Here is a 25,864-nt window from a genome sequence, read left to right on the forward strand (position 1 = left end):
ACTTTGCTGCATGAAAGATTTTCAAAGTTCATGCCCTGGGGAAAGGCCAGCCGGACCTTGTGGTGCAATCTGGGGTCTTCTCGGTGGGTCCTCTCCTCTCTACGCCCACCACCACACAAATTCCTCTGGCCAGTATGAATATAGTTTCAGGGAGTAGTTTTGTTAGTCTACAGTAGAACAGCTAGATTCGAGTCCAGTAGCACCTTAGAGAGCCAGCGTGGCATAGTGGTTAAGAGCTGCGGTTTGGAGCGGCGGACTCTAATCTGGGGAACCGGGTTTGATTCCCCACCCCTCCACATGAGGGTGGACGCTAATCTGGTGAACCAGGTTGATGTCCCCACTCCTCCACATGAAGCCAGCTGGGTGACCTTGGGCTAGTCACCACTCTCTCAGCCGCACCTACCTCACAAGGTGTCTGTTGTGGGGAGAGGGAGGAAAGGGATTGTAAGCCGGTTTGATTCTTCCTTAAGTGGTAGAGAGAGTCTGCATATAAAAACCTCCTCCTCCACCTCCTCCTCCTCCTTCTTCGAGACCAACAAGATTTTCAGGGTATGAGCTTTCGAAAGCTCATACCCTGAAAATCTTGTCGGCCCCTAAGGTGCTACTGGACTCAAACAGCCAGCATTATCCGCCGAATTTTCACCAAATTTTCAGCAGAAGGACCTGCTATAATCAATAGGAGCCACCTCCGACCCTTCTAATCTGAGCCTTTGGGATTGCTTGCAGTTAGGGTTGCCAGGTCCCTCTTTGGTACGGGTGGGAGGTTTTAGGGGCGGAGCCTGAGGGCGGGGTTTGGGGAGGAGAGGGAATTTCAATACCATAGAGTTCAATTGCCAAAGCGGCCATTTTCTCAGGGTGAACTGATCTCTATCTCCCGCTAGTACCTGGGGGTTGCCAACCCTACTGCATCCCAGCTGGTCTTTGCAGTCAGTGAAAATTAGACATTTAAAAGCTGTTTTTTTGGGGGGGGGAAATGAAAGCGGAGATTTTTCCAACCTGCTAAAAAGAAGGGGGTGAAGCGTGGCGAGCCCGTTTTAATCTCCGCTTGGATTATCTTTGCTTGCCGGCTCCCCTGCAAACCTTCCTGGATCACCACTCAACAGAAGAATTCAACTGTGTGCTCAGTTGTAGGTCGTTCACAGCCTAGTTTTTACTTTCTTATGTTTGGGGGTGGAGAAGATATACACCTGGTCAGTCAGGGCTGCTTTGCTAGCAAGTCACAGCTGCCTTTGCAATCCCCCTCCCAGTCTCCAGCAAACAAGATTCAGGCACAGCTGGGGCTAGAGCTCAACAGAATTGCCCCCACTTTGTACACAGAAGGTCCCGGTTCAATCCCCAGCACCTCCAGTTAAAAGGATCTCAGGTACCCAGTGCTGGGACAGACCCTCTTTTGCTCGAGACCCTGTGACTGGTCCCAGAGAAAGGGGCCAATAATCACAGGACGAACCTGCTTCATACAAGAGCCAGGATCACAAGTTGCCTTCCCCAGGCCAATTGCTTCCTTCTTCTGGCAGTCCACCTAGCCTGGGTACTACTTGCTTTCCCCCCGTGGATGCAGGACACACCTGGGCAAATTGCACCTGCCTCTCGCCGCAGCCCTCTGCATGACCACCCCTTTGGGGAGGTAGCAGTGGCTTACCTTGATTATTATTCCCCCCACCCAGTGGCCTGTTTTCTATCTCCCCATGAGATAACGGGAACTCCCTGCCCCAGGATTTGGTGATGGCTGCCAACTTGGAAGGCTTGAAGAGGGGAGTGGACGTGTTCATGGAGAAGAGGGCTATCCATGGCTGCTGGTAAAAATGGATACTAGTCATGATGCATACCTGTTCTCTCCAGTCTCAGAGGAGCATGCCTGGAACACAGGCAGGATGGTGCTGCTGCAGTCGTCTTGTTTGTGGGCTTCCTGGAAGCACCTGGTTGGCCACCATGTGAACAGACTGCTGAACTTGATGGGCCTGGGTCTGATCCAGCAGGGCTCCTCTTATGTCATGAGATCAGCTGCAATTTACCCAGAACACCATTGTTTACTCCCTCTCTCATAATACCAGAATGTGGGGTCATCTGCTGAAGCTGGAGGGTGACAGATTCAAAACAGATGAAAGGAAGTATTTCTTCACACAACACATAGTTGAATTGTGGAACTCCCTGCCCCAGGATGTGGGGCTGCCAACTTGGAAGGCTTTAAGAGGGGAGTGGACTTGTTCATGGAGGAGAGGGTTATCCATGGCTACTAGTCATGATGCATACCTATTCTCTCCAGGATCAGAGGAGCATGCCGAATATATTAGGTGCTGTGGAACACAGGCAGGATGGTGCTGCTGTTGTAGTCTTGTTTTTGGGCTTCCGAGAGGAACTTGGTTGGCCACTATGTGAACGGACTGCTGGACTGGATGGGCCTTGGTCTGACCCTGCATGGCCTTTCTTATGTAAGCAGTTGCCTTGCCATAACTACACAGCCACAAAGGACCCAGCATTGGCCGGAGAGCCCCGCCTGGCCTCCACCTGCTCCCACCCATCTCGCTGTCCTTCTCATCCGAGACATCACAGAAATAAGGGCAGGCCTGGGAGTTGGTCCCAGAACCTCAGGTCTAAAGAGGTGAGGACCAAGGCTAAGACTCATGTGCCAGGTGCTCAGATACAGGGTGGGGTGGGGTGGGGGTGAGGCGCACTTTCAGCCCTGTCCTGCTTGAGGGAGAGAAGACTGTCTGCCACCCGCTGCAGCCCTCTTGTTCTGAGTTCACGGAAGCTCTGGCACCAGCCCCTGCAGAACCCGGCTTGGAGGTCGTCCACTCCAGCGGCAGAAACGGGCACAGGTGCCCCGGGCATCGATCTTGCCCTAAACCCCTTCTCCACCCGGTTTTGGAAGGGTGGGCCAGTCCAGCCTCAACTCCCTGCAGTTTAGCACTGAAACCAGCTGGTTATTTGATCGCAAGGAACCAAACCACAACGGCCGAGCCCACGCAGATACCATGCCGGCAGAAGAGGGTGTGCACCTCGTCCCCCCAAACCAGCAAACCCAGGAGTGGCCAGTTCAGAAGAGGAGGGAAAAGGAAAGGAGACAGGGGCTGCCGAGAGATGCTCAGGATACAGCGTCCGACCTGGCTCGTGACCGAGAGAAGGGGAGGCGAACGTTTCCTTCCTTACCCTTTTGGGAAACTCTCTCAGGGAATGTTGTTGGACAGAGCCTTCTTCTGAAAATTGACTCAGGAAACATGAATGAAAATAAAACTCTTTCCCCTACTCCTTTTAAAATAGCACGGTGTCCCCGTTTTTTGTAAGACAAGTTGGTAAGAGATAATCTAGGCCAACAATGAAAGGGGGGAACTTAACCCTAAAAACTCCAGAATTAAGTACCCTAAGGTCAAGAACAAACATACATAAGGGCCAAAATTAATAGTAAGTGCAAATGATCTTCTGCAATTGTATGTAATGAGTTTATTACAGACAAAAATCAACTGTTTAACTTATTCAGGCTTGATGACATCTTTATGACTGGGATACCTTGATCAGTTCAATATAGTAGGCAAGAAATCCAACATCTCCTCATTCAAGAGGGGTGTATAAAAGAAATTAAACTTTCAGATTTATTGAAGCGTATAATTGAAAAGGAAAACCTGGGTGGTGTATACATAAGTATACTTTATATTTTATAAATATCACTTATACTCAGTCGTGAAGATTGCTATACTGACATATATTTGTGTATCTATATAATGGTACAACTGCATTCTGGATTTTAAGGGGGTTAGACCACTGAAGAAGGCTACATGGCCAAAATGTGTATGGTCTTAGTTTTGGCCTGTTTGGTTGTAATTTTGGGTCTATTTGTGTTTTATTTCCATATTCATAATAGAAATATAGAGGCTATAGCAGGGCCTTATACAAGCTGTTGATTTTTGTCTGTAATAAACTCATTATTTACAATCGCAGAAAATCATTTGCACTTAGTATTAATCGTGGCCCTTATGTATGTTTGTTCTTGACCTTAGGGTAAGAAATAATCTAGGCCAGGGGTGTCAAACAATTTGTTACGAGGGCCGAATATGACATAAATGTCACTTGGTCGGGCCGGGCCACCAGCCCAGATCGAGACTGGGGTGGGGTGGCTGCCTTGTGGGCCGGATAAGAGCTCTCAAAGGGCCGGATCCAGCCCCTGGGCCGTATGTTTGACATCTCTGATCTAGGTGCAGAGAGGGGTGCTGCTTACCTTCTGGCCTGGATTCATCCCGGCAGACAACCCTAGTCAGCAACTACTTTCTAAAGGGAGGGGGCATGTTGTGGACAGGCCAAGGGCCAGGGGTACTGGCTCTGCCCCCAACTCAAAGTCGGATTAACCCCTTTTGTGCCAGCAGCAGAGGTCTGTCATTTTCCTGTGTCTTGGAAGCACAGTTTCTCCAACCACCACTAGCCAGTTTTATTCTAGGTTAAATTAAGGGCTTGTTTCACTTTTCTGTCCAAAAAAGATTTAGATTCAGTGTGCATAAAACTCAGAAGAAGAGGAAGAAGAGTTGATTTTTATATGCCGGCTTTCTCTCCCACTTAAGGAAGAATCAAACCGGCTTACAATCACCTCCCCTTCCCCTCCCCTCCCCACAACAGACACTCTGTGAGATAGGTGGGGCTGAGAGAGCTCTAAGAGAGCGGTGACTAACCCAAGGTCACCCAGCTGGCTTCATGTAAAGGACTGAGGAAACCAATCCGGTTCAACAGATTAGAGTCAGCAGCTCATGTGGAGGAGTGGGGGCTCAAACCCGGTTCTCCATATTAGAGTGTGTCATTCTTAACCACTATACCACACTGGCCTGCCCTCTGTAATTCTGCATGAGTCACTTTCCTGGATTTATCTCAAGGGGCAAGGCCAGAGCAGCAACTCTTGCAGAGACACGGGAGGCTGCCTCTTCCAAGGACAGCTCATGGTGCCCCTACTTTGTCTGAGAGTGGTAATTAACCCGTCCCACTCAAAGCAAAGGCAGGGTACAATTATCCATCCCCCACAAAGCAGGGAGAAGGCAAGGCAGCAAATCACACAGAGATACAACAGGCAGGCTCCTCAACAGGAAGCCTAAAAGGATCCTACAATTATTTAACAAACCTCTTTTTTGCAGATCCTAAGCAAATCAGCTCCCAGTTTAAGACAGTGGTTCCCAAAGTGGGCCCTGGGGGACGGTGGGATTACCTAGGGGGGCACTAAGAGACAAAGGGGCAGCAGGGGGGCGTAGAGGTGGGCCCCTTCGTATTGTTGACCAATTTACAATAGATCAAGCTATGGCACCATGCTGGAAAATTTGGTGGAAACCATCAGAATTTTTTTTCCAGACTTTGAAAAAGCTGGTACCACTGGATCAAGTTCATCAGTTTCATTAAATAAATTTCAACTAAAAAGTTTTAATTTGATTTTGAATAGATGTGCAATTAATTGTTACTGTTTTGAAATTGTATTGTTCTTATCTTCTTTAGTGAGTCATGCAAACCCCTCTTTTGAATAATGCTTTTTATAGGGTAGGGGGCGCTGGCGCTGAGTTTGTGGAACCAAGGGGGCGGCGGCCCGAAAAGTTTGGGAACCACTGGTTTAAACAATGTTCCTAAGCGTGATGGTGGGATAAAATCTAAAGCAAAATGAAAAAACAGTAGCCAGAAGTCAGCAAAACTTGCTGGTCGTTTAATCACGGGGTGTGTGACACAAGCATTCCTGGGTCTCCCAAAACAATGTTCCCAGGCAGATGGAAAGCACACAGGCCCGAAAGACAGAAGGGTCCCCAATCTGAAGACAACTGCGCCCACCCTTCTCCTCTAGCCCGGGCCCACCCAAGCGGCTCGCACTAAGATGGCGGCATCACACCTCGACTCCCCCCCCCAAACAATAACAGAGGGCCGTTCACCCCATTTCCAACATGCCCACCCAGTTCTGATGAAGCCAATCTCCCCGCCTCAACCGCGGATGTCCGGCGAGGATCGTAGGACATTTCTTCTCGGGCTTGAGGACAGAATCCCCTAGGGGTCAGAAAGCACTTGGGTTACAGAGGCAATAAATACAACACACAAAATTTGATGCAAAGAAGGAAAAGGACACACGCACACAAAAATATGAAATCGCCTCACAAGAGCACACGGAAGGGTCCAGTCGAGATTATCACCGAGATGATCCCCGACGGGCCAAATTTCCTCCTGCAGTTTTTCAGAGCTCACCTGCGGCCTCGCGAGTTCCATTGGAACTCCCAAGGAAAACAACACTCTGTGACCCTTTCTGGAGGCCTGATGCCCCTGGGAGGGGGAACAGGGGGAATGCCTTCACTAAAGGCGGATATGATGTCACCAGAGCCCCACAGATCGCCGGAGAGAGACGGGGGGAAGCGGCAGACATCAGAGCTTGAAGATTTCGTCCTCCTGATCCCGAAGGGTGTCAGCGCGGGCGATTTTGGTGAGCGGAACAGGCCCCAGGACTGCGCGCTTAGGGGTGCAAGGAGAAGGCTCGTTCTGATAGGAGGGGCCGGGGCTGGATCCCGGCTCGTTGTCGGGGGCCCTGGAGTGGGAAAAAGAGAAATATATGTCAGATCAGGAGTGAAGCTTATGGCTGGCATTAAGGGGCCCAGAGAACGTGTCGTTCATGAGGAGGGCCTTGTGGAACCAGATGGAGATTCATCTGGCCTAGCCTCTGTTACCATGAGTGGTCAGATGCCTCTGGTAACCCACACTCTTGACATAAACACAAAGACATCTGAAGAGCCCTGCTGCATCAGACCACTGGGGTCCATCTAGTCCAGCATCCTGCCTCACACAGAAGAAGAGTTGGTTTTATATGCCGACTTTCTCTACCACTTAAGGAAGAATCAAACTGGCTTACAATCGCTCTTGTGATGTTCTTATCAGGGGAAAGCCTCGGCCTCTGTGCCCTATGATTGGCCCTCCAGAGGAACTGGTTGGCCCCTGTGTGAGAAGGGATGCTGGACTAGATCAACCACTCACCTGATCCAGGACTGGTCTTAATATCCTACTGGTATTCAGAGATAAACTGTGTCCATACATGAGGTTCTATTTGACCACCAGGGATAGAACTTGTCGATGACCCTCTCTTGTTTCGTGACTTTGTTCAGCCCTCTTTTAAAGCGGCCTGTGATACTGGACTTAACTATTAACTGCAGAGTTATCGCACCATCCTCCAAGGAGCCTCCCTTCAGCCTAAGATGGCTTCCTCCAACACAAGACCGCTTAAGTTGGAGAAATGCTCCAAGCTTTGCTTGGCAGAGTGGGAAGACAGCAGTCGAATTGACTAGCAGCCAGCACCCCATTTTAATCGCTCCTTGAGACAAGAAGTATTTCCTTTTGCCTGCCCTGCATCTACTGCCCATCAGCCTCGTTGGATGCCCTCCAGAGCTACTATTTTGGGAGACAGATGAAAAGATCTGTCCCCTATCTCACCAAGGGCAAAATCTGATAAACCTCTAGCATGTCCCCTATTAGTCGTCTCTTTTCTAAAATGAAACATCCCAGAACTCTTCCGTCTTTTGTCATAAGCCAAACTCCAAACCCCCTTCTGCGTTTTTCCAGCTCTGTAATATGGTGTTTGGGTCGGGGTGACTAAAACTATTCGTCTGCATGCTGAAAGGTAGGGTGAGATGGGCCGTTTCATCTCTGTGCTGCCTAAAGAGCCCCTGAGCTGTTATTTTATGGCAGCTCTGAGCTCTCAGCGGTGCAAAATGCAAAAGAAAAACGGGACCCCCGAAAAGGGCTTCCAGCCAGCTTCCCCAAGGTGCTTCACAATCCACCAACCCACCAACTTGCTACATGCTGGCACGTATTTGCAAAAACTGGGCTAACTGAAACGAAATTAAAGCACATGCCTACTTTCTGGCGGTGGTGGTGGTGGTAAGGAAACCTCGGACAACCCTCTGGTGCAACAGTGCCCCCTGGTGGCCACAACATTCAGCAGCAAGCATGTGGCTTTTTTTAACTCTTGAACACATGAAGATGCCTTGTACTGAATCAGACCATCAAGGTCCATCAAAGTCAGTATTGTATATTCAGACCGGCAGCGGCTCTCCAGGGTCTCAGGCAGAGGTCTTTCACATCACCTACCTGCCTAGTCCCTTTAACTGGAGATGCTGGGGATTGAACCTGGGACCTTCTGCATGCCAAGCAGAGGCTCTGCCACTGAGCCACGACCCCTCCCGACAGTGGGAGGCTTTGTGAATTCTTGGGGCTTTGTGAATTCTGCCCTGAATGAATTTCGCAATGCCAGGCAACAGATGAAGGAATAAGGCAGCCCCTGGGAATGCACAGAGTGCTGTTTACAACCTGAAATCCACCCTCACGCACACACACACACACACACACACAGAAGACCATATGCTCTATCAAACCTTGGGCCCCAGCACTTCTCCATTTAGTAATGGAGGCGGATTACTGGGAAAGTCCTGGGGAAACCCAGAGTCCATAAATCTTGTTCCCCCCACCCTGAGCATCTCCGATTTTTTTCCTCAGCTGTCAATTGAGCGTTAACAAAGCAGGGAGGGGGTGTGCTACCCCAATTACACAAAAGCTATTCAGGATAATCTACACTGCTTGCGGAAGCCTCAACCACGGACATCACCAGAGTATCCACCTGTCACCCGTCACCACAACACAATTAAGCAGCCCAGCTCACTTGTGCGAGCCACCTAAACAGAACGTGGCAAACCACTCCCTTTCTCTTTGCTTGGGGGACACTGCAGCCTGGGTAAATGGGGGGGGGAGAGGGGCGGCCCTGGTTGTCTCTCATGGCCTTGGTACCCTCTGAGAGAATATGTGGGCATAACGGTTAAAGTGTTGGAGTAGAATCTGGGAGGCCCAGGTTCAAATCCCCACTTGCTGGGTAACCTTGAGCCAGTCACACACTCCCTACCTCACAGGGTCATTGTAACATGGAGGAGGGAAGAATATTGCAAGCCACTTCGTATCCCCACTGGGGAGAAAGCTGGGTTATAATAAATGAGGTAGGTAAATAAACGGCAGCCTAGGACATGTGGGAAAGGCAGAGGAAGACTCACATTCCCTCTCCCTCCCGCAGTTTCTTGGTGGCGGCCTGTTTGGAGCGGCGGATCTCAGAGTCCAGCTTGAAGAGGAAATCGGCGGCTGAGAGGTCGTGCTTGGGGGCGGAGGCCGAGGCCCCGTTCTTCCGCTGGGGTTTCTGCCGCTTGGCGCTGTCAGGCTGACCCTCCCCTGCCTCTTCTTCTTCTTCCTCCGCTGCCTCCTCCTCCTCCTCGTCCAGGTTCAAGCCGTTGGTCAGCCCTTTGGGCTCCACCGGGACCGGGATGTAGAGCGTCTTCTTCAGGAAGATAGAGTCGTTGGTGTACAGCCGGTTGGCCCGCTTGATCTGCTCCGTCTGGAATGGAACAGAAGAACATAAGAAAAGCCCTGCTGGATCAGACCCAGGCTCATCAAGTCCAGCAGTCTGTTCACACAGTGGCCAACCAGGGACCTCTAGGAAGCCCACAAACAAGGCGACTGCAGCAGCATTTATCCTGCCTGTGTTCCACAGCATCTCATATAACAGGACTGCTCCTCTGATCCTGGAGAGAATAGGCATGTGTCATGACTAGTGTTCATTTTGACTAGTAGCCATGGATAGCCCTCTCCTCCATGAACCTGTCCACTCCCCTCTTAAAGCCTTCCAACTTGGCAGCCATCATCACATCCTGGGGCACGGAGTTCCACCATTTAACTCTGCATTGTGTGAAGATATCATACTGCTGCTATCATACTGCCCTTGTACAAATCTATGGTGAGACCACACTTGGAATACCGTGTACAGTTCTGGTCACCACACCTAAAAAAGGATATTACAGAGCTTGAGAAGGTGCAGAAAAGAGCAACCAAATGATTAGGGGACTAGAGCAACTGTCCTATGGGGAGCCGTTAAGACGCTTAGGGCTGTTTAGCTTGGAAAGAAGGTGGCCAAGGGGAGACATAATAGAGGTCTATAAAATTATTCATGGTTTGGAGAGTGGACAGGGAGATATTTTTCTCCCTCTCCCATAATACTAGTATGCGGGGTCATCTGCTGAAGCTGGAGGGTGAGAGATTCAAAACAGATAAAAGGAAGTATTTTTTCACACAACGCATAGTTAAATTGTGGAACTCCCTGGCCCAGGATGTGGTGATGGCTGCCAGCTTGGAGGGCTTTAAGAGGGGAGTGGACATATTCATGGAGGAGAGGGGTATTCATGGTTGTTAGTTAGAATGGATACTAGTCATGCGGCATACCTATATTCTCTAGTATCAGAGGAGCATGCCTATTATTTTGGGTGCGGTGGAACACAGGTAGGATGGTGCTGCTGCACTCGTCTTGTTAGTGGCTTCCTAGAGGCACCTGGTTGGCCACTGTGGGAACAGACTGCTGGACTTGATGGGTCTTGGTCTGATCCAGCAGGGCCTTTCTTACGTTCTTATGTTCATTTTTTCTGTTTTGAATCTCTCACCCTCCAGCTTCAGCAGATGACCCATGTTCTAGTACTGAGAGGGAGAAAAGGTTCGCCCTGTCCACTCTCTCCATCCCATGCATAATTTTATAGCCCTCTATCATGTCTCCCCTTACTGCCATCTTTCTAAGCTAAACAGCCCTAAGCGTCTTAACCCCTCCTCATAGGGCAGTAGCTTTAGCCCCCTGATCATTTTGGTTGCTCTTTTCTGCACCTTCTCAGGCTCTGTAATATCCTTTTTTAGGTGTGGTGACCAGAACTGTACACAGTATTCCAAGTGTGGTCTCACCATTGGTTTGTACAAGGGCAGTATGATAGCAGCAGTTTTATTCTCTATTCTCTGTCTAATTATGGCCAGCATGGAATTTGCCTTTTTCACAGCAGCCACACACTGGGTTGACATCTTCATCGAGCGATCCACTACCACCCCAAGATCCCTTTCTGTCATGTCTCCCTTTAACCGCCTTCTTTCCAAGCTAAACAGCCCTAAGTGCTTTAACCACTCCTCATAGGGCGGTTGCTCCAAGCTCCTGGTCATTTTTCCCTTTTCCGAAATGAAGAAGGGCCCCGTCAGCGAGGCGGCCGGGGGGGGGGGGGGACATAGCCACATTTCCCAAGAAACTCGTTCTTAATTTTTCATAAGCGCGTGCTCAGCCCCCACGGCTGCAAATACACGAAGCGTGGCCAATTGTTCAGATGTGTTCATGTGACAGAATTTGGTATAGCTTCAGCACTTCCATGGGCCAAAGTTTGGACTGCCCGAGGGCAACGTTTAAAGAACACACCACCCTGTTATGTTCAGCCGCAGCGGCTCAGCGCATTCCTGCGCATGGAACTTTGGCCGGCAGACCCGCTAAAATTCAGCAAGAGTTAGACCAGGGGTTCCTAACCTTTTTGAGCCTGTGGGCGCCTTTGAAACTCAGTGCAGTGGGCGCAGCCACCAAATGGCTGTCTCAGGAGGCGGAGCCAGCCACAAAATGGCCGCCGCCGCTGATCTTCAGTCACACAGTGAAGATCCTTGTGTTGTGACGGCAGCTGCTGCCATAGCAACTTTTTGGGAGGGTGGTGTAGTGGTTAAAGAGCGGTGGTTTGAAGCGGTCAACTCTGATCTGGAGAACCGGGTTCGATTCCCCACTCCTCTACATGAGCGGCAGATGCTAATCTGGTGAACCGGGTTGGTTTCCCCACTCCTCCACATGAAGCCAGCTGGGGTGACCTTGGGCTAGTCACAGCTGTCTCTGAACTCTCTCAGCCCCACCTACCTCACAGGGTGTCTGTTGTGGGGAAGGGAAGGTGATTGTAAGCTGGTTTGATTCTTCCTTAAGTGGCAGACAAAGTCAGCATATAAAAACCAAGGTTCTTTCATTTCTCTTTGAAGTTAGTTTTGGGAGGGTAGCCATGTTGGTCTGCAGCAGAACAGCGAGATTCGAATCCAGTAGCATTCTAGAGATCGATGAGATTTTCGAAGTATAAACTTGCGAGAGTCAATGCTCCCTTTGTCAGATACAAGCAGGATGAAGGAAACTCTGACTCTCGGAAACTTACACACCAAAAATCTTGTTAGGTCTCTAAGGTGCTACCGGACTCGCATCTAGCTGTCATTTCTCATTTTTTTAAAAAGCCTTTTCAGCTGCTAGCCAGCGGCCAGCCTGTGGTAGCCAGTTTTACGAGTTAATAATTATGCCTCGTCCGAAGAAACGTGCCCTTTTCCCCAAATGCAAAACGACTTCTCAAGCACGGCTGAGTCGTCATTTCTAAAAACAGCCACGAAATCATTTTAAACAGGATTGTTGTGGCAAGGTTTGGATTGGCTAGATACTAGAGAGAAACAGAAGTCCCAGCTCTGACAGAGAAGAAACAGACAGTGAAAGCTTGGATATCGTTGGCATCCTAACATAATCTTTTTGAAAGAAAAAGAGAAAGACCTCGGAGGAAACTACCTTCAGCTGGTAACGGATTGCACCAGGAAGATTAAAGCAACACCACGCAAGAAATTTTCTGGAAGTGGCTGCTGACTTCAGTATCATGTGCTTTCGTGTGACGCTTGTTCAAACTCGTTTTACCCGCAAATTGTCAGAGAAGCCAAACTGCCTTCACACAAACCCCTTTAAGGTTCGTCTCTCCTTGTGGCACCAACTCCGTGAAACGTCAAACCCTTTGTCCAGAAAGCACTGACTTTTTAACCCTAGAAGCTTACTGTAAATTTGAGATCCTCTGCACGAGCTCAGAGACACTGCCTTTTTATTTCATACATCCGGGGTGCAGGAGCTCCGAGCCAGAGGAAACCCTGCCCCGGAACTTCCATGTGTGTTAAGTGCCGTCAGGTCACTTCCGACTCATGGCGACCCTATGAATCAATGTCTTTCAAAATGTCCTGTCCTTAACAGCCTTGCTCAGGTCTTACAAATTGAGGGCTGTGGCTTCCTTTTAATCATAGAATAATCATAGAGTTAGAAGGGACCACCAGGGTCATGTAGTCCAACCTCATGCACAATGCAGGAAATTCACTACTACCTCCCCCCCCACACACACAGTGACCCCTGCCCCATGCCCATAAGATGGCCAAGGTGCCCTCCCACTCATGATCTGCCTAAGGTCATAGAATCAGCATTGCTGACAGAGGACCGTCTCGCCTCTACTTAAAAACCTCCAGGGAAGGAGAGCTCACCACCTCCCGAGGAAGCCTGTTCCACTGAGGAACCGCTCTAACTGTTAGAAAATTCTTCCTAGAAAATTCTTCCTAAGTAAATCAATCTCTTTTCTTGCTGCCTTCAACTTTTCCTAGCATGACTGTCTTTTCCAGTGCTCTTCTCATAATGTGACCAAAGTACGACACAGCCTCAGTTTGGTTATTTTAGCTTCTAGGGACAGTTCAGGCTTGATTTGATCTAGAACCCACTGATCTGTTGTTTTTTGGGGTGGTCCACGGTATCCGTAACACTCTCCTCCAACACAACATTTCAAAGGAATCTATTTTCTTCCTATCAGCTTTCTTCACTGTCCAGCTTTCACACCCATACATAGTAATAGGGAATACGATGGCATGAATTAATCTAGTCTTGGTGGCCAGTGACACATCCTGACACTTCAGAATCTTTTCCAGCTCCTTCATGGCTGCCCTTCCCAGTCTCAACCTCCTTCTGATTTCTTGGCTGCAGTCTCCCTTTCGGCTGATGATGGAGCCAAGGAATAGAAAGTCTTGAACAATTTCGATTTCCTCATTGTCAACCCTAAAGTTGAGTAATTCTCCTGTAGTCATTACTTTTGTCTTCCATACTGAATCCTATTTGCCCCAGTCAATTCGTTCCCCAAATTCCAGGGTTGTGTGCGCATGTCCCTAACACATACAATATTATTATTTAAAGGCACTATAGTGGAACAGGGTCCCCCTGGTTCATGGCCAGCCCCCCCCACACCCCTCCACTTTAAAAAGCGCAACTGCCCCAAAAGACTCACCGTGACCCCATACTTCACCGCCAGCCCCGGCAAAGTGTCCCCAGGCTCCAGGCAATGCTCGATCCGCCTCTCCCGCGCCGGGGAGCTCAGGGTCTTCACCAGGCTGCCGTAGGATCGGGTCCTGCTCCCTTGGAGGAGGCCCGCCCCGCCAGGGGAGGCCTGCCTGGAAGGGGAGGACATCCCCCCCCCAAGGCTGCTGTGCCCCCCTTACCTTGATGGCTGAAGGGTGAACTCTATGGGGTCATCCCACTGCTGCCACCATCCCAGGTGCCCATCTTTAGGGCTGTCTGCCTCCAGCCCCTTCCTCTTTGCAACCACCCCCCCAAGTTCTCTCCCCACCCCCCAAAAATCCCTTGATATGCCCCTGAAACTTGGCAGCCACTTTCCAAAAAGGAAAGCCCGGGGGGGGGGGCTCTATTCCCCGTCCTTCAGACGTCAGTGATGGATCCAAAGGGATCCCCGACCTTCCTCGCCCAGCCCCCCTTCCTCCCTCCAAAGCCAAGCAAGAAATTATCCTGCAAAACCTACCTAATCCCTCCCCTCCCCAAAAAACCCCCCATCAGTTAAACCCCACAGAGAACCCCACTGCTGCCATTCTACGCTAGACAGTTTAACTGCAACCAGGAGAATCGCGCCCCGCCCTCCGTCCCGCAAAGGCTTCTGGGAGTTGTAGTCCGCGTTCGGCGCTGAGCCGCGCGTTCTGCCACCCGTTTGCTTACTGCAGCCCCTTCTGGTGCGAGGAGTTCTCTCCCCCCTGTAGAGGAAGATGCAGTTGCAAATTGAGACACACCGCCCACCCCCTCAAGTCCTGGCGGGGGGGGGAAAGGAATGGATGTGAGACTACATTTCCCATCGTGCGCGATGCAAAAGGCACCTCCCCGTCCCGAGGGATGATGGGAGTTGTAGTCCTGGGACCCGCACAGAAACAAACAAACTACTGAAGGTTTCCCAAGGGGAAAGAGTGGACAAGGGGCACAAGCTGCAAAATGTCTTTCATTGGTCCCGACCGTGTGGGTTGCGCTCTGGGTTGGGGTTTTTTTTACTTTTGGGACCCACCCGCAGGGCTGCAACCAATTTGTGTTTACAAGAGACGCCTAGTGCCAAGGCGTGGGGGCGGGGAGAAGAAGCCTTAGGATGCTTTCGGTGGCATGATGCCCCAAAAGCATGCCGGGAATTCTAGTCCGTGGTGCAGTTTGCAAAAGCCCAGGAGGTTGCTTGAACGGGGTAAACCACCTCTCTCCTGGTCTATGCTCTACCGTATTTACTCAAATGCAAGATTAAGGTTTTTGCACAAATATGCCATAAGGGGGGGGGGAATGGCGGAGGGCATCATACGTTTGCATACACGTTACAGGGATGCCCAATGATAATATTCTTTGGGCGCAGCATATTTTTAAGGGAGGGGTTTTACCTTCAGGGATGCCTTCTTTTCGCGTCAATACGGTAATCTAGAATCGCTCCTGATCCCAAGGTATCAATTTCAATGTAATAATAATAGTAATAATTTACAGTCGAAGCGGGCTTTAAGGTGCCCCAAGGGGCAACCTTTAATTATGCAGATGATGAGAGGGAGGGCATCTTGGCCATCGTTTGGGCATGGAGTAGGGGTCACTGGGGGGTCGGTAGTGGTGAATTCCCTGCATTGTGCAGGAGGTTGGACTAGTTGACCCTGGTGGTCCCTTCCAACTCTCTGATTCTATGGGGGCCTGTCCCCTTGATTGTGGCTGCAACAGATCGCCCCACTGGACATCCCCACCCACCCAATGGCCAGGGTGGTACTTGGTGGGGGGGGACACACCCACATTAGTGAGTGTGGGAAATAAAAATTAATCGACAAGCAATTTCACGTGCAGGAATCATTCCTCTTTCCCCGGCTGGAAAAAGTCACCCGATGAGAGCAGAGAGGGTTCTGGGTCCTGTAGTCCGAACTGGGACAAAAAGGAGGCTGCTCCCGAGCCAGGACCAGGAGCATGCTGGGAAATGTAGTCTTGCAGGGCAGTTTCTGGAGAGAAGGCGGCGAAGAGGATGCCGGGAAATGCAGAACGGTTTCCCCAAAGGCACGCTGGGAAATGTAGTGGCTGCAGCCTGATTGGTAGTCTGTAATGTAGCGTACGCAGCCTGATTGGGGGGATTTGGTGCCCAGGGGCACGCCGGGAGTCGTAGTCCTTGAGGACTGGAAGAGCCAGTCGCCCAAGGATGTCGTTCAAGAGAGAGGGCGATGACCCCAGCCAGCTCAATGTGCTCAAGGCGAGTGGGAGAAGGAAGCAGGGCGAGGGGGCCGGTTGGGGCTGGGGGCTGCACTCAGAAGGTGCAGGGGCTCAGCAGGAGCTCCTCCCTCCCTCCAAGGATGCCAGCCTCCACGTGGCCCTGGAGATCTCCCGGAATTGCAATCGAGGCCCGTCCCCCTGGGGAAAATGGGTGCTTTGGAGGGTGGGCTCTATGGCATCATGCTCTGCTAGGGTGGCCAAACTCCTTAATTGGTTGATTACTTGAACTTCCCTGTTGAATCAGGATCCTTGGCATCCTCTTGATAAGTCATATTTATTGGATTGTTATTGTAAATTTTGTATCTGTTTGTACTCCCCTTGTATATGCTGTATATGTTTATTCACTTTGCACTTTATAAAATTCACTTATTTGCTTTATAGTGTTATAGTGCTGTTTTGGGTTGCTCCAAACTCCAGGTACTAGCTGGAGGTCTCCTGCTACTACAACTGATCTCCAGCCGATAGATAATTCACAGTGGGTCGCCGTGTTAGTCTGTCTGCAGTAGTAGGAAAGGGCAAGAGTCCAGTAGCACCTTAAAGACCAACAAAAATATTTTCTGGTAGGGTATGAGCGTGAGCTGTGGCTCACGAAAGCTCATACCCTACCAGAAAATATTTTTGTTGGTCTTTAAGGTGCTACTGGACTCTTGCCCTTTCCCACTACTCCAGCCGACAGAGATCAGTTTCCCTGGAGAAAATGGCCTCTTTGGCAATTGGACTCTATGGCATTGAAGTCCCTCCCCAAACCCCAACCCTCCTCAGGCTGTGTGCCAAAAACCTCCTGCCGATGGCAAAGTGGGACCTGGCAACTTTATACCCTGCTGAGGTCCCATTAAAAACACAAGAAAGGCCCTGCTGGATCAGACCCAGGCCCATCAAGTCCAGCAGTCGGCCAACCAGGTGCCTCTAGGAAGCCCTCAAACAAGACGACTGCAGCAGCGGCATTATCCTGCCCATGTTCCACAGCACCTCATATAATAGGCATGCTCATATGATCCTAGAGAGAATAGGTGTGCGTCATGACCAGTATCCGTTTTGACTAGTAGCCATGAATACCCCTCTCCTCCATGAACTTATCCGCTACCCTCTTAAAGCCTTCCAAGTTGGCGGCCATCACCACATCCTGAGGCAGGGATTTCCACCATTTAACTGTGCTTTGTGTGAAGAAATACTTTCTTTTCTCTGTTTTGAATCTCTCACCCTCCAGCTTCAGCAGATGACTCCACATTCTGGTATGAGAGGGGGGGATATAGACAGTAGTGACCTTGATGGACTGATGGTCTGCTTCAGTAAAAGGCAACTTTATGTGATGTGGACATCTGTGAAAATGGATCAGAGTGTGCTTCTGGCCCTGCAGCTGCCGAAGGGACCTGCTCCCGAGATTTGAGAGGAGGATTGCACACACTTCCGGGCTGAACTCAAAAATTTACTTCTTCCCTTCCGTTCTTTTTTTCCAGAAAAGGAGAGTCGCCGATCTTCTGGCTCATTACATCCCAGAGGATGAAGCCCTGCTCCTGAGGGATGGCAGGTCAGAGCTGGGGACGACAGACGGATGCATGTGGGCAGTTTAGGAGGGTTCGCAGAGCTGCTGTAGTGATTGGCAACTGGAGGCCCTGGGCCTAGGGATGCCAGCCTCCTGGCGGGATCTCATCTTGACAACAGAGATCAGTTAAGCCAGCGTGGTGTAGTGGTTAAGAGCGGTGTTTTGGAGTGGTGCACTCTAATCTGGAGAACCAGGTTTGATTCCCCACTCCTCCACATGAGCGGCAGATGCTAATCTAGTGAACCAGGTTGGTTTCCCCACTCCTACTCATGAAGCCAGCTGGGTGTCCTTGGGCTAGTCAGTTCTTTGTGACTGTTGTGGGGAGGGGAAGGGAAGATGATTGTAAGCCGGTTTGATTCTTCCTGAAGTGGTAGAGAAAGTCGAAATATACAAACCAACTCTTCGGCTTTCCTCGCCCCTACACATGAAGCCAGATAAGTGACCTTGGGCTAGTCACAGTTCTCTTAGAGCTCTCTCAGCCCCACCTATCCCGCAGGGTGTCTGTTGTGGGGAGGGGAAGGGAAGGTGATTGTAAGCCAGTTTGATTCTTCCTTAAGTGGCAGAGAAAGTCGAAATATACAAACCAACTCTTCGGCTTTCCCCGCCCCTACACCTGAAGCCAGCTAAGTGACCGTGGGCTAGTCACCGTTCTCTTAGAGCTCTCTCAGCCCCACCTACCTCACAGGGTGTCTGTTGTGGGGAGGGGAAGGGGATTGTAAGCCGGTTTGATTCTTTCTTAAGTGGTAGAGAAAGTCAGCATATACAAACCAACTCTTCTTTTTCTTCTTCCCCTGGAGACAGTACTCAACTAGGTGGACCAATGAGGCAGTTCCATTATCCCTTCATAACTTGCAAGGGATGTGGTCGAAAGGGAGGGGAATGCCCTGCGTGGTTGTAGCTGTGCAGGGCACTGTCATCACAAGGACCACGCATTCTGTCAGTGCGCAGCTTCTAAGTTCTGTCCCCTTTGCTCGTTCTCCCTCGTAGATACGCCTGCACCGTGTGCTTCCACAGGCCCGTCTTCGACACCCTTGACATGCTCACGGTCCATCGATCTGGAAAGAAACACCTTGCCAGTAAGTCTGCTAAAGCCCTGTGCCCACACGTAGCACAGAGACCGAGATGTGGCTTTTCTGAGGGTAACCCGCTAAGTCCTTGGCTGAGCAGAGATTTGAACCCCGAACCGCACGTGATCCAGTGTTCTGCTCCGACGTCTTTCTCCCACCTCTTGTCTCTTTTTTGCTAGGCTTGCAGAGGTTCTATGGGAAGAAGCGTTCCCTGGAGGGTGAAGTGCAGAAACGCCAGCACGAGGCCTACCTCCAGGCAGAAGAAATTGGTGCCCAGGTGGGTCTTGGGCCCTTCCTGGTACTCCTGCATTTTCCCCAGCTGAGTCACAGTCAGGAATCAACAGGTGAAGCTTTTCCAGATATGGAAATGTAATAACAGGGAAAAGTTTCACTCTCCAATTCTTAACTGTTGAGCAACACCTTGCCAGGGGAAGAGATGGCACGCACCCGCTGTTTTTTTTTTCTTGTGTTTGGAAGTGGGAGCCAGGCCTTCTTTACTCAGAATTCGCTCGCTTTGTAGCTTTGAGAGCCAGCATGATAAAGCAGCAGACTCTAATCTGGAGTACTGGGTTTGATTCCCGGCTCCTCCGTATGAGTGGCAGACTCTAATCTGGAGCACAGAGCTTGATTCCCCTCTCCTCCACATGAGCGGCGGAGGCTAATCTGGAGAACCGGGTTGGTTTCCCCACTCCTCCACATGAAGCCTGCTGGTTGATCTTGGGCTAGTCATGGTTCTCTCTGAACTCCTCAGCCCCACCTACCTTACAAGGTGCCTGTTGTGGGGAGGGAAAGGGAAGGCGATTGTAAGCCGCTTTGAGACTCCTTAAAGATAGAGAAAAGCAGGTATAAAAATCAACTCTTCTTCTGCCCTCTGATCCAGCCCACCCTGTGTGGAGGACCACTTACTCTCTGGTGTCCTGTGCTGTTTCCTGGCAGTGGACTTGATCCCTGCGCAGCTATGCTGGCCCTTCCTACTTCAAGGTAGCCTCAGTGCCGGACACATGCAGTCTACCCCGTCAAGACCCAACGGGTGAAACCATCCCAACTTTCAGATAGGAGCAGGAAGTGGGCATCGCTTGGGCTTCGGTGGCTTCCTGCTCCCCTATGGTGCTAGCAGGGCAGCCAACTCCGTGTGCCAGCTTGCTTTTGTAAAGTCCACCCCACTGTCCAGTATGGAGCCCAGCCATTTCAATGGGACTAATTTTCATGTTGGATCGCGGCTGCTCTGTTTCCTGTCTCTAGGCTTCCCCAGGCCCCGCTCCGTTGCTTCTGCAAACCAAGAAAATTGCCCAGAATGCTTTGCTGAAAACCGTGCCCTATAACAGCTGCTGTCGACGGAACAGGTAACTTTCTAGGACTTCTCCCTGTTGGGAAAGTTTAATGAGAGTTCTGTTAAGTCGATGAGAATTATGGGAACTTTCCCAGAAGATCTGTGATGTCAAATTGTGGAACTCCCTGCCCCAGGATGTGGTGATGGCTGCCAGCTTGGAAGGCTTGAAGAGGGGAGTGGACATGTTCGTGGAGGAGAGGGCTATCCGTGGCTACTTGTCAAAATGGATACTAGTCAAGATGCACACCTGTTCTCTCCAGGATCAGAGGAGCATGTCTATTATATCAGGTGCTGTGGAACACAGGCAGGATAATGCTGCTGCAGTGGTCTTTCTTGTGGGCTTCTTAGAGGCACCTGGTTGGCCACTGTGTGAGCAGACTGCTGGACTTGATGGGCCTGGGTCTGATCCAGCAGGGCTTCTCTGATGTTCTTATGTGGTCTGAACCTTGCGTCTGCCTGCAAACTCCTGAGGTGACCGGCCACTTAGCTTCAGTCTTTCCATCTACAATATGGGAGTAATCATTCTGGCTTACCTTACAGGGGTGCTGGAAGGTTTACAGACAATCCTGTATGGCCTGCTATGGATGCTGAACATGTAAATGCTTAATGGCTGCCAGTCTGTTTCTAGGTTCAATACAAGGTGCTGAGTAGGACCTTTCAAGGCCTCTACGACTCGGGGCCCACATATATGAAGGAGCGTCTCCCCCTATGCACCAAACTGTATAGTTGCCAGGCAGCCATCTGTTTGGCATCTGGTAGAGTCCAGACAGGCCACCCTAAATGGTGGGAATTAGGGTGGCCTGTCTGGAATCTACCAGGGGCCAGGGCCTTTTCCGTTGTGGCTCTGGCTCTGCAGAATGGGCTCCCTGGTGAGGGGGCCCTCCTCGGAGATTTTCAGGAGGCTCTGCAAGACCTGCCTGTTTGCCAGGCCATTTGAGGGGGTTTGAATGGCAGGCATCTTTTAAGGTGAAGCGGGGAGGAAAGCATTGGGTCTTGCTATTTTATTTTTGGTTTTAACTGAAAATGATTTCAACTGTGATTGTAAGCTGCCTTGAACCACAAGGAAATGCGGGATATAAATGTTTTAATAAACAAACAAATAAAGATTTGTGTTGTCTCTGTTGGCTCAGGTGGGGTATAGGCATACTGCTTCTGTCTCCCTGGTGATACAGTCTTTCATTTGATGTGTTATTTGGGACAGGCAGGCAGGAAACGACTCCGGCTTAGACGGTTCGAGGCCAGGTGCCAACATCAGAACCATGGAGGGAGGTGAGCTGTGGAATCCAAGCAGTGCGACCCAGGTGGACAGAGAGGGACCCACCAGGGTGGACGCCACTCCCAGCGCAAATCTGCCTGGATCTGCTAACACAGCCACAGGTGAAAGGGGTGCTGGAACACGCTGGGGGGGAGGGGATGCCACCTGCCCGGCAGGTGCCGTGATTTGGTGCCAAATAAGATCCAGCAATTTTCTAGGTCAGTTTGAGAGCCAGTGTGGTATAGTGGTTAAGAGTGTTGGGCTAGTGTACGGAAGTCCTGTGTTCGAATCCCCACTTGTGCCATGGAAGCTCGCGGGGTGACCTTAGGCCAATCACACTTTTAGCCTAACCTACCTCACAAGGTTGTTCTCCTGGACTGTATAGACACCTGGGATTCATGTCTCATTACCAATGCTGATTTCTCCACACCTGCCCCTCACACCTAATCCAATCACGCCTGCTAATGTCATTTTCTTGCTTTTGACATTGACATGCTGTTGCCACTGAGTGTCTGAATTCACTCTTCTCTGCTTAAGGATAGATGGATTCATATTCTAGCCGTATCTGAAGAAATGAGCAGTGGCTCACAAAAGTTCCTACCCTGCCAGAAATTTTGTTAGTCTTTAAGGTGCTACTGGACCTCTTTCTCTTTTCTACTGTCACAAGGTTGTTGTGAGGATAAAATGGAGGAGAGGAGAATTTATTTATTTATACCCTGCCTTTCTCCCAATGGGGACCCAAAGTGGCTTACATTATTCCACTTTATCCTCTCAACAACCCTGTGAGGTAGGTCAGGCTGAGAGACTGTGAGTGGCCCAAGGTCACCCAGTGAGCTTGCATGGTGTGAGTTGGGATTCAAACCTGGGTCTTCCGGATTCTAGGAAGAGCTGCGCACAGGGTGATTAAAGTGATGAGTCTTCTGAGGCCAAATAAATGGGGAGGTGGGGTGGCAGAAGGAATCCCACTGGGGATGGGAGGCTTTTCCGCAAGGACTGGAGGGGCAGAGGGGCATCAGAGGTGACAAGGGGGCTGTCGGGCTCGTGTTTGGGATATCGCTTGGCTCCAGGAGAAACACCATGGGCTGTGTGGTTGTAGGGAAAAGCTGGCCTCTCACCCCGGCGCTCTCTCCATACCAGATGTGCAGAAAGAAGCTTCTCCAAGGTGTGAGAAGAAGGGCAAAGGGAAGGCCTCTTCTGCCACAACGCTTCATTCCCGGCCTGAAGACCTCACTCCAGAGAAGCGGCAGGCCCTGGAACATTACCTGCAGTTGAAAAGGTGGGTGGGGAGCCATACTGGGATCTGAAGAGGGGGAAATCACCAGGGTGGAAGAGTATATGGACCAGGATCAAGGAAAGTCTATTCTGACCTTAGGATTCTGCCCACCCTCTTCCTGCCTAGCCTACTTCACAGGGTTCTTAAGATAAGAACATAAGTAAGGTCCTGCTGGATCAGACCAAGGCCCATCAAGTCCAGCGGCCCGTTCACACAGGTGCCTCTAGAAAGCCCACAAACAAGACGACTGCAGCAGCATTGTCCTGCCTGTGTTCCTTTACAGCACCTGATATTATAGGCATGCTCCTCTCGTACTGGAGAGAATAGGTATGCATCATGACTGGTATCCATTTTGACTAGTAGCCATGAATACCCCTCTCCTCCATGAATATGTCCACTCCCCTCTTGAAGCCTTCCAAGTTGGCAGCCATCACCACATCCTGGGCCAGGCAGTTCCACAATTTAACTATGCATCATGTGAAGGAATACTTCCTTTTATCGGTTTTGAATCTCTCACCCTCCAGCTTCAGCAGATGACTCCATGTTCTAGTATTATGGGAGAGAGAGGAAAAACTTCTCCCTGTTCACTCTCTCCATACCATGCATAATTTTATAGACCTCTCTCATGTCTCCCCTTAACCGCCTTCTTTCCAAGCTAAACAGCCCTAAGATATAATGATGGAAGGAAAAACTATGTATGTTGCTGTAAACTCCATGAAGGAAGGGTGGGAGAGAAATGTATTAGGTAGACAGATGAATAGATGCCAATGATCATTGACGCCAGCATCAACTGGAGAACTCTTCTATCTTTCCTTCCTTCCCTCCGTAGTTCTGGTTGGATCCAAGATGGCTCCAGGAAGTGGATAAAAGATGAGAATGTGGAGTTCGACTCTGATGAAGAAGAGCCCCCAGCACTGCCACCCTCTTGACACCGTCCCTCCTTTTTTCCTCCTCCTTTCCTGAGGGAGCATCTTGGGCCTGCCTGCGTGCACTTCTCTATGGGCAGAGAGCATGGAAGAGTGCCAGCAGCCGAGTGGAAAAGCGCCAGGCATTAAAGAGCAAATGGGTTTTTTTTATTCTGGTCTTGTGATTGTTTAAATGTAAGGGAGACCTGGGTGGGCTTATTGATTTATGCACTGGAGTTTCACAGGTAGGGGCTGTGGCTCAGTGGTAAAGCCTCTGCTTGGCATGCAGAAGGTCCCAGGTTCAATCCCCGGCATCGCCAGTTAAAGGGACCAGGCAAATCGGTGATGAGAAAGACCTCCGCCTGAGACCCTGGAGAGCCGCTGCCGGTCTGAGTAGACAATACTGACTTTGATGGACCAAGGGTCTGGTTCATTAGAAGGCAGCTTTAGGTGTTGACCCCGTCTGTGTGTATCACCAGGAACTGTGAGTTTTCTTAACACGTCCCAGTGCAAAGCTTGGTGTGTGTGTGTGTGGGGAAGAGTAGATGTGTTTTGAGAGCACAATCAATAGCTGCGCTATTCTCATATCCTCAGGGAAGAGCGGGGCTGATGTAGAGGGGCAGGGCAGGCAGAGAGGCTGAAGGATTGCACTGGCTACCGATCCCCTCCCAAGCCCAATTCAAGGTGTTGTTTTTGTCCTTTAAAGCCCCACGTGGCTTGGGACCGGGGTGTCTTCACCCGTATGTTCCCGCCTGGGAATTAAGATCACAGGAAGAGGCCCTCCTGACTATCCCATCCATCAAAAAAGCCCATTTGTTGGGCGCACATGAGGCATGGCCTTTTTGGTGGCAGCCCCACGATTATGGAACAGCCTCCCCAGGGAGATGCTCCTGGACCCCTTCCTTTCGATCTCTAGGAAGCAGCTGAAGACAGTTTTATTTAGGACTGCGTTTCATTACGTTTACCAGCAGTCCTGAGTTTTGATTTTAACATTTTAGTTTTTATGTTTTTAATATGTTTTTGTTTCTCTTCTTCCTCTTCCTCCTCCCCTTGTGGGCTTCCTGGAGGCAGCTGGTCGGCTACTGTGTGAACGGAATGCTGGACTAGATGGGCCTTTCGTCTGATCCAGAACGGATCATGAATTTCCTGCATAGTGCAGGGGGTTGGACTAGATGACCCCTGAGGTCCCAGCTCTTATGTCTCTGTGTTTCTTACATTTTTAATTGAATGACCAATCCGTGTCTCAGTGTGGAGGTGCCCCCCTCTAAATTGGCTCCAGCCTCATGAACGTGCCCGGAACGGCCTGGTCCTCCCCTGCTGACGGGCTTGACGCCATCAAGGTCTTCTAATATGTCACTTCCATCACCAGCTTGCGTGAACTTTAGGACTCGTGACCTTTTTTCCCCCAGCTGTCGGTGTCAGCTAAGGAGTGTGAGCTGACGCGAAGGGACCCGCGGGTTGAGCGGCGCCTTCCTCTCGGGGCCGTGGGGCCAGGGAAAACGTTCGAGATGCATGTGACAGGCCTAGCAGATCTAGCATGAAGTACCAACAGACCTGGGGAGGGGGGTAGGAAAGGAAGAGAAGCTGTATTTAAGATTTGGACTCTTTCCTGTGCCTGCCTTGCGGGAGCCTTTCCAAGCTTTCTTGCAACTTGATCCGTTCCGTCTCTGTTTCATCTGCTGATCCTTGTGGGGGGTATAAATACCCAGGCAGGACAGCAAAATTCTCCCCTATGCACACACACCACCTGCCTAGAATAATTCTCCCCAATGGCAGCTCCTTTGGAGTCTCCCATTGAAGCGGCTTTTACTTTCCGTGATCTTTATGTTAAGGTTCGGCTTTTACCATATGCACAGAAAAAGCTCCTTCTCGAGATTTTGAGTAATGTCCCAGACAGGCTCCAGCATGTTGGATTGCGTGCTCGTAAAGTTCTACATGTAGTATTGGAGCATTGTGTTGAGTTTTTGGGCACCACAATCTGGAGATCAAGTCCTGTGAAGAAAGGTTGAAGGAGCTGGGTATGTTTAGCCTGGAGAGGAGACAACTGAGAGGTGATATGACAACCATCTTCAAGTACTTGGAGGGCTGTCATAGGAGGATGGAGCAGAGTTGTTTTCTGTTGCTCCAAAAGGTCGGACCAGAACCGACGGGTTGGAATGAAATCTAAAGAGTCTTCAGCTAAGCATTAGGAAGAATTTCCTGGCAGACCAGTTCTTTAATAGAACAGGCTTCCTCGGGAGGTGGTGAGCTCTCCTTCCCTGGAGGTTTTTAAGTAGAGGCTAGATGGCCATCTGACAGCAATGCTGACTCT

At 50.4% G+C, this 25,864-nt stretch overlaps 2 protein-coding genes across 3 annotated transcripts; one reads left to right on the forward strand and one right to left on the reverse strand.

The window, feature by feature from the left end:
• Nucleotides 1-6,363: 6,363 nt before the first annotated feature.
• LYSMD1 (LysM domain containing 1) lies at nt 6,364-14,093 on the reverse strand. Of its 2 annotated transcripts, none has more exons than XM_056853296.1 (3): nt 13,914-14,093; nt 9,027-9,361; nt 6,364-6,496 (listed from the first exon to the last, which is right to left on the reverse strand). In XM_056853296.1, exons 1-3 carry the CDS (start codon nt 14,091-14,093, stop codon nt 6,364-6,366), a joined length of 648 nt encoding a protein of 215 aa, XP_056709274.1. The 2 variants fall into 2 exon arrangements, with proteins under 2 accessions (XP_056709274.1, XP_056709272.1); XM_056853294.1 differs by having other exon boundaries at nt 6,364-6,523.
• Nucleotides 14,094-16,109: 2,016 nt separating this feature from the next.
• Nucleotides 16,110-23,577, forward strand: SCNM1 (sodium channel modifier 1). Its single transcript, XM_056852512.1, has 8 exons — nt 16,110-16,160; nt 17,638-17,708; nt 18,711-18,799; nt 18,970-19,067; nt 20,033-20,133; nt 21,322-21,497; nt 22,513-22,651; nt 23,478-23,577. Exons 1-8 carry the CDS (start codon nt 16,110-16,112, stop codon nt 23,575-23,577), a joined length of 825 nt encoding a protein of 274 aa, XP_056708490.1.
• The last annotated feature ends 2,287 nt before the right edge of the window (nt 23,578-25,864 follow it).

This window comes from Euleptes europaea, chromosome 7, assembly GCF_029931775.1.
Source record: "Euleptes europaea isolate rEulEur1 chromosome 7, rEulEur1.hap1, whole genome shotgun sequence".
Lineage (NCBI taxonomy): Eukaryota > Metazoa > Chordata > Lepidosauria > Squamata > Sphaerodactylidae > Euleptes > Euleptes europaea.

Bases quoted from the DNA above. Each gene is read 5' to 3' on its own strand.
- LYSMD1 (XM_056853294.1), bottom strand. From the start codon at position 14,093: ATGTCCTCCCCTTCCAGGCAGGCCTCCCCTGGCGGGGCGGGCCTCCTC. The intron at 9,362-13,913 runs GTGAGTCTTTTG...GTTCCATTCCAG, and splicing joins CGGTGAAGTATGGGGTCACG to ACGGAGCAGATCAAGCGGGC. The intron at 6,524-9,026 runs GTGAGTCTTCCT...TTCCCACTCCAG, and splicing joins CTGCGGGAGGGAGAGGGAAT to GGCCCCCGACAACGAGCCGG.
- SCNM1 (XM_056852512.1), top strand. From the start codon at position 16,110: ATGTCGTTCAAGAGAGAGGGCGATGACCCCAGCCAGCTCAATGTGCTC. The intron at 16,161-17,637 runs GCGAGTGGGAGA...CTTTTTTTCCAG, and splicing joins GCCAGCTCAATGTGCTCAAG to AAAAGGAGAGTCGCCGATCT. The intron at 21,498-22,512 runs GTGAAAGGGGTG...TCTCCATACCAG, and splicing joins ATCTGCTAACACAGCCACAG to ATGTGCAGAAAGAAGCTTCT.